This window comes from Epinephelus fuscoguttatus, linkage group LG19, assembly GCF_011397635.1.
Source record: "Epinephelus fuscoguttatus linkage group LG19, E.fuscoguttatus.final_Chr_v1".
NCBI classification, from domain to species: Eukaryota; Metazoa; Chordata; class Actinopteri; order Perciformes; family Serranidae; genus Epinephelus; species Epinephelus fuscoguttatus.
The window spans coordinates 19,967,808-19,975,198 of NC_064770.1; the positions used below are offsets into that span (position 1 = coordinate 19,967,808).

The 7,391-nt window shown below is 40.9% G+C and overlaps 1 protein-coding gene across 1 annotated transcript; it reads left to right on the forward strand.

Moving 5' to 3' along the window:
- The first annotated feature begins 1,569 nt into the window (after positions 1-1,569).
- tnfsf14 (TNF superfamily member 14) lies at positions 1,570-5,728 on the forward strand. The gene is made up of 4 exons (XM_049561872.1): positions 1,570-2,106; positions 4,146-4,179; positions 4,268-4,339; positions 4,485-5,728. The coding sequence occupies exons 1-4, from the start codon at positions 1,912-1,914 to the stop codon at positions 4,868-4,870; spliced, it is 687 nt and encodes a 228-aa protein (XP_049417829.1). The 5' UTR covers positions 1,570-1,911; the 3' UTR covers positions 4,871-5,728.
- Positions 5,729-7,391: the final 1,663 nt, after the last annotated feature.

The following is a 7,391-nucleotide window of genomic DNA, read 5'->3' on the forward strand; positions in this document are numbered from 1 at the left end:
TGGCTAACTAGCATCAATACAGTCTTTTGCTTCCCCTTTTTAAATGACGATTACAGACGACCCCCATGTGCAGGTATAGGGTATGTCACGGGTATGACAGGACACAACAGGGGGCTCTCCCCATGCCTAGGTCTCCGATGTTGGTTTGGTTTGTCTGGGCCTTTAAGGCAGACGGCCTGAGGGCTGGGCTGATGGGGGTAACAGATCTGGAGGGTGACCAGAAGGATGGCCAGACATGCAGAAGGTCAAGAGGTCAACCAGAACGAAGGATAGATGGGCAGAACCACTCTGTGGGGAAGTCAGCAGAGATGGGACCCACTGGAACACAGAGACAGAACCTCGTGAGAATATGGAGATGGGAATCTACTGGAAAACAGAAATTAGACCCTTAAAGAGGGAAGACAGCCGCAGAGATGGGACCCCAATGGGGGATGGCCTGCAGACATAAAGCCAGGCAAAGCAAGGAGCAAATGATGACCTATTCGCAGGTTAGATCCATGGTGGGCTGAGCTGGGGGCCAGCAACAGGACAGCAGAGCAGGAGTCCAGGGAAACAGCAACTCAGGAACTGTTAACTACAGCAGCTTAGCAGGAACATGCAGCGGCCTGTGCGCCAAATGTGGGCCAGGAACAGAAGAGACATTGGCTGGGACCCCAACCTCAAGAACAGACTCAGGAACAGGCTTGGCATTGGCCAGGACCCCTGACCCTTGCGCAGACAAGATGTCAGCAGGGACCCCTGATTTAGAAACAGATAGGAGGTCAGCCGGGACCCTCAACTCAGGAACAGACTTGGCGTAGGCTGGGACCTCCAGTGTAGAGACAGACAGGACATCAGCCAAGACCCCTGACATATGGACTTGGCATCAACCTGGGTCCCCTGATGCAGGAACGGATTTGGTGTTGGCCAGGACCTCCTCCAATGCAGGAACAGACTGGACTGCGGACAGAATGGTTATACTATTCATTAAACAGAGGAGGTCTCCAGATCTCTAGAAAATGAGACTTTTTTGGCCTCATTTCAGTTTTGAATTGCTCATTAGAAAAAAATTATAATGAAAAGAATCTTAGAATAAAGTGATCATATTTGTGGGACATGTACGTCACATCATGTTTGTCAGGTCATTCGGCCTTGTGCCTTCCTGCCCCTTTACTGGTCCATCTCGGAAATAGTAAGGCCATACATAACTCCATTACTAACGTCTGCATCAGTGTAAGCTCTTCCCTCTTTTAAAGCCTTTACTCTTGCTAAGACACCAATAATTACATCTAACCTGAGTCTGTAGCTAAATTTTCCCCCTCATGTTCACTTCCATCTATCACACAAAGACACAGTTCTTTTAGGTGGGGAATAAATACATATTTATTTATTTTTGATCTTTGATATGCCTCACAACTCTGCTCTATCCTCTGAAACAAAGCATGAACTTTTAACACTGTGAATAAGTGAGTATATGAGAAAGGAAGTGTGAATGCAGATATTTCAACATTGCTCTTCCAGCAAAGTGGGAGGGTGTGAAGGGGAGGTTAAAATGCATTGTGCTTGGTCTCCCACTTAGCGATTGTCATCGTCTACTTTGTGGCTCGTAACTGATCAATTGTCATGTTCTCCAGCTGCACTGGAAACAACTGTATCAAGTACAGTATCATTTTATAGTTACTGAGTGCAGAAAGGTGCTTTGGTGATATATCTCAGGATTTCTGTGTCTGAGTCTGTTCTTTTATCTGACTACTCGTGAGCCATCTCCACTTGAACCAACCACAAGTGAGCCCACCCATTTTTTTTCACCCCTCTCTGTCTCTCAAGTCTCCATTTGTGTCTGTGACCCTTTTGAAGCAACAACATCTGCAAACTACTGGAGGATATTTCCACAAAGCATCATTTTTCAGTTACAGGGAGAGCTCTGTAGTTATGTCTCAGTGTGACTATCCTTCTGCATACGTGGTGGACACCCATGCCACCCGGCCTCCACTGCCACCCAGGCTGAATCAGGGGCGACAGCGTGGTAAGGCAATGCAGACCGTGCTGATCATGCTCGTGGCATTGGCTTTGAGCGGCATGGCCATAGAGGCTTGCTTCATCTACCACCTCTACCAACAGGAATCAGTGAGTATGAACACCATCTTTGAGTCTCCATCTGCTTACAGTTTTATCCTGTGATCTCTTCTTAACAGAGTCACGCTGCTTTTTTTCTTCTTCATTCATTTCATTTTCTTTCGGATCCCTTTGAATCTCACTTTCAGAGAGATCATTTTCAGCTTCAACACTTTATTCTCACTTTCAGTTTTCTCTTGCTTGATTTCTGTTTTCCCACAAACCAAAACTCTTTTTATTGTTGTTGGTAACACCTTTACTTTTCTTTTAAATACAAGTTAGTATCATTATAGGAATGCTTCTGCTTTTCTCAGCAACATTTTGTTTTTCTTTAAACACTTAAATATGCTTATACTTGACTATACTTTATGCTAATTTTTATGCACAAACAAACAAAGATAAATAAATACAAAAAATGTGACCTCAGAACATAAAACAGCATCATGTATAAACATGAAAGGAGCACACTTTATGTGTTGGTGACGAGAAAGTTACTTTAGACATAACTTTTTAATATAATCATATCACAGTCACATGCAACATGTAGGAAAGTGCCTACTTTGCTTCCATACATTGACCCACTGTAACCAATGTGAAAAATCCCACTGTCCAAGCATTAGTTTGTGATTACAGATATTCTCATGGTGTGATGATGAGTTATGGTGTGGTGTACAAAAAAACCCACTGTCATTTGCACAATGGGGAACTTGTTCAGATTTAGTGAAGTTAGTTAGTGTCTGTTTTGTTTCTATCACGAGTGTCTTTCGCCTTACTCCAATCATATGAGTGATTGTTTTCCTTGAAAAAAAAAAAACTGCTGATGTTGAAAAAATTTCACTATTATGGGGAAGAGAGTAGAGATAGAGAAGTGCGGCCAATTTTTGGAAAACCATAATGACGTCCACGGGTGGCTGGAGCCACTACTAGTTTGTATTCAGTAAGTATTCATTGTAGGAGTTCTTCTGCTTTTCTCAGCAATATTCTGATTTTCTTTAAATACTTAAATGTATTTATACTTAACTGTACTTTATACTAGTTTTTATGCACAAATGGAAAATTAAATTTAAAAATAAATGAATGTAGATTAAATACACATTGATACCTTAATGAAAAATCTCAGAAAAAGACAAAGAAATCCAAAAAATTGTGACCTCACAACATGAAACAGCATCATGTAGAAATATGAAAGCAGCACACTTCATGTGTTGTTGATGAGAAAGTTACTTTAGACTTTTTACTATATTCATACGAAAGTACCTGCTTTGCTTCCATACATTGGCCTATTGTAACCAGTGGAAAATTCCACTGCCTGAGGGTCAATTTGTGATTACAGATATTGTCATAGTGTGATGATGAGTAATGGTATAATTTAAATCAATGTCATTACAATGTCATTAGCACATTGGGGAACTTGTTCAGGTTTAGTGAAGTGAGGTATGAAGCGAAGAACACTTGTGATAGAAACAAAACAGATGCTTGTTTTTTGTTTCTATCACAAGTGTCCTTTGCCTTACTCCAATCACATGAATGGCTGTTTCATCAAAAAAAAAATTGCTGATATGGAAAAACAATCACTATTATTTGGAAGAAAGTAGAGATGGAGAAGTGCAGCCCATTTTTGGAGAACTACCATGACGTCCCCCGGATGGCAGGAGCATGCAGACTTGATGTTCCATTATGGTGAATGGTCAGTTTTTTCACTCTATCGCTTTGACTCAGTTTCCTGTCCTCATCTGATGCTCTGTGTGCAGGCAGCACACAGGGTAGGGGGAGAGGGACAAAGATGTTTTGGTTTCACACTGTTTGGTTGCACGCACACCGTACAAACAGGGGACGATGAAGAAACGGAAGTGGTCTATTTCCTGTTGCATGATTGTGATCTACCTTTTGCTTATTACCAGAAAGACAGACATGTCCTACTTCGTTCTGCAGGCAGATAAGAAAACACAAAGGGGTCGTTTGAAATCATAGTTTTTGGTTGATCGCATATCTGACAGTGTTGATTACATATGCATGCTCATGAACATGAAACATTTTTCTTTCTCTTGCAGGCCGCCTCAGCATCAGCCTCCAAGATCATTGCAGGTATGTCTGAGCACTTTTTATTCACCTGATAAATATCACGTCAGTTACTTAATCCACATCAGTGACATGACGTCTGGTCCTCACACAGATCAAGCCATGACACCAACTAAAACTCCCAGTCTTATTATGCCTCCTTCCAAACCGCTTGCACATCTGACAGGTAAAGTAGTGCAACACAGTAAATGACACATACTGTCTTTAGAATGTATTCATCATCTGTTTAAATATTGAATAAATTATACGAGTACATTATATGAATAAAATGAGGAATCAGAAGTCACACTGTTGCTGTTTTTTTCCCATAGACGGACAAGACGTACATCATGACAATGAAATCATGGCATGGAGCATGAATGCAGAGCCTCCCCTTTATGGAATGAAGTACATAGACAACAGTCTCATCATTCAGCAGGAGGGCTATTACCACATCTATTCCAAGGTGTTCTTCCACGACACTGGTTTTTTCAACCATTCTATTCATCGGAAAACTGAGCGGTACCCTGGGAAAAGCATCCCCCTCCTGGTGTCCAGAAAATACTCAGAGCAGTCCAGCAGAGTACGATCCAACAGTTACCTGGGTGGGGTGTTTCACCTCACCAAAGACGATGCGCTTTTTGTGAAAGTGAGCAACACCTCAAAAATCGTGCGTCACAAATACTTCGAGAACACTTTCGGCGCGTATATGTTATAAATATCACATTGATATTTTCACCATGAATCGCAAAGCTTGGAATAACAGTAAATAAAAGCTGAGAATAACTGTTCGAGAAGCTTCTTGAGGGTTAGTAATTCTCTTTGTAAAGACGAAGTAGGTCCATACGTGGATAGATAGGCAGGTGTGGAAACCTCTTGGTGCCTGATAGCTTTTTTATTGAGGGGTGAAACTCTTCAATTTTTAAGGTATGTTTGTAACAAAACTTTTCATCTCAGGGGATTTTTATATGATTATGCTTGTATATTCTAAACGTAATCTGGATAGATTTTTATCCTGAGTGTATGTGTTATGATGCGTTCACATGGAATCAGGCAGACGGCACCCAAACAACACCCTTTGAATGGCATGGGTAAAACAAACAAACAGATATGAAGACGATACGTTGCAATGCTGATGCTGAATTGGTTACAAAGAATAAATTAAAGAATTTAAAATCAAATTATCTTGTGTTTATTTTATGTAATTGTTCCAGTAATGTCCCATGCTCTGTCCTTGTTTGAAGGGGCGACATCAGCTTGTAAATTCTGTCGTGGGGGATGGCCAAAAGTTACATCTACTTTTATCGTTGCTGGTATTGTGTGCCAGCCTGATTTTATTGTCCTGCCTCCTTCCCTTAAATTGATATCCAGTTTCCCGTCTGCATGATTCAGTGTGAACGCAGCCTCTTGTTCATGCTTAAATAAAAAACATAAAAACCATACTCATTATTGTGTGCTGTAATACACACTGCATGCTATTTATTTATTCCTCCAGTATGTAATTGCTTTACTTCTGCCGTATTTATGTAGAATGATGTATTCAAAAGATTCAAATAAACAGATCATGTTTTAAAAGTCCTTCTTGTCTTTCTTGAGGCCATCACGTAGCTGAATTGAATTCATTTCCTGCTGCTGTGTCAGATGAGGCTGCCTCAGCAGAGTGGTCTCAGTAACAGACGTTTCACCCACTCAGCCAAACCACATGGCTCACCCTGTAGAGAAAGTATTGTTAGCTAACTATATGTCAATATATAAACCAACCTTAACCAGAGTGAGTATGTGCTCTGCTATTGCAATACAGAGTACAGCTTGTATGACTAAAGGTACTTCTCTTGAGGGACGGCATCAAAGAAATGAAATGATCTCATCTTAGTTCTATGAACAGCACACTTCTCTACTGTAATGACGGTTTTAAACACATCACCATGGCGATGAGCATGCCTCGTACAAACAAAAAGCTTCATCACTCTTGAGAGCTCCCCCCCCCCCCCCCCTCTGTATTTCTCATGCAGTCACTCTTGCGCTTTCCCTTCAGACGTGTCTGTTCGAAGAAGCCGCTCTTGTAAACACCCACAGAGTTGTATATTTGTAAACTGGAGAGGAAGTGGTGGTGGGGGCTGGTGGAGAGGGGGGGACGGGGTGTCATCGGCAGCTTGTTTGACTCACTTTCCAACCCCAGACCCGGAGAGATCTGTGGTTGGTTAACATGTAGGCTACTGCAGCAGGACTCTGTGTGTGTGAGTGTGTGTGTGTGTGTGTGTGTGTGTGTGTGTGTGTGTGTGTGTGTGTAGCGAGGCTAAAAACTAAAGCCAGGTGTGAACAAAAACATTTCAGTTAAATGAAATGAAAATAAAAACTAAACTTTTGGGGGAAAAAACACAATATTGTGTATTTACTGACCATTTATAAATGCTAACAGGACTGAATTTTCATGAAAGTTCATTTTTAAGGGGACTTTTTTTTTTTTTACCAGTATGTTTGTGTGAAAGGTGATAAGAGATGAATCCAACAACTTCACTAATATTTTATTTTAATTTAAGGCCCCATATTGTAATTAACTAATAATAATAAAACTAACTAACTAATAAAACTACATGTTTAAACGAAACTAAAGTGAACTGAAAACAAAAATGAAACACAAAATAAAAATAAAAAACTAATTAAATACACAAAACTATTCTAACTCTGGTGTGTAGGTTAAATGAAACTGAAATTTCTTTTCCCTCCAGCTTGGACAAGTTTTGTGGGTAAAACACTCTGAGTGGAGACAAATTACAGTCAAGCCTTTGGCTATATATCGTCTGAATGAATTCATAATGAATATACTATCTTTCAAATCATGGGAGACATGGTTCAGATGTGTTATACAGCTCTTTATCACGAACGCTTCTCGATGCATGCATGAGTCATCATGTTCCACCGCTGGCTGGCCCGAGAGGTGTGAGAGACTGTAGTAGCAAAAGGAGGGGGAGCTGTATCAGCTGTGGTTGGGATTCATGCAGTTGGTTTTCTCTCTCATCATTAAACATTAGTCTAGACATGACTTACAGAGAAGTCGTGTGGGATGAGAGTGATGTGCATTTGTCTAAGATCTGAAATTAGTTATTCACACTTCCATACACGAAACCGACATTTTCCATCGATAAAGTAGGGCCGTGTTGGCAGATATCACCCTGTTTAGACACTGTCAACAATTTTACACCCTACTTTGGAAATGAACCACGACCTACAGTAAGTGA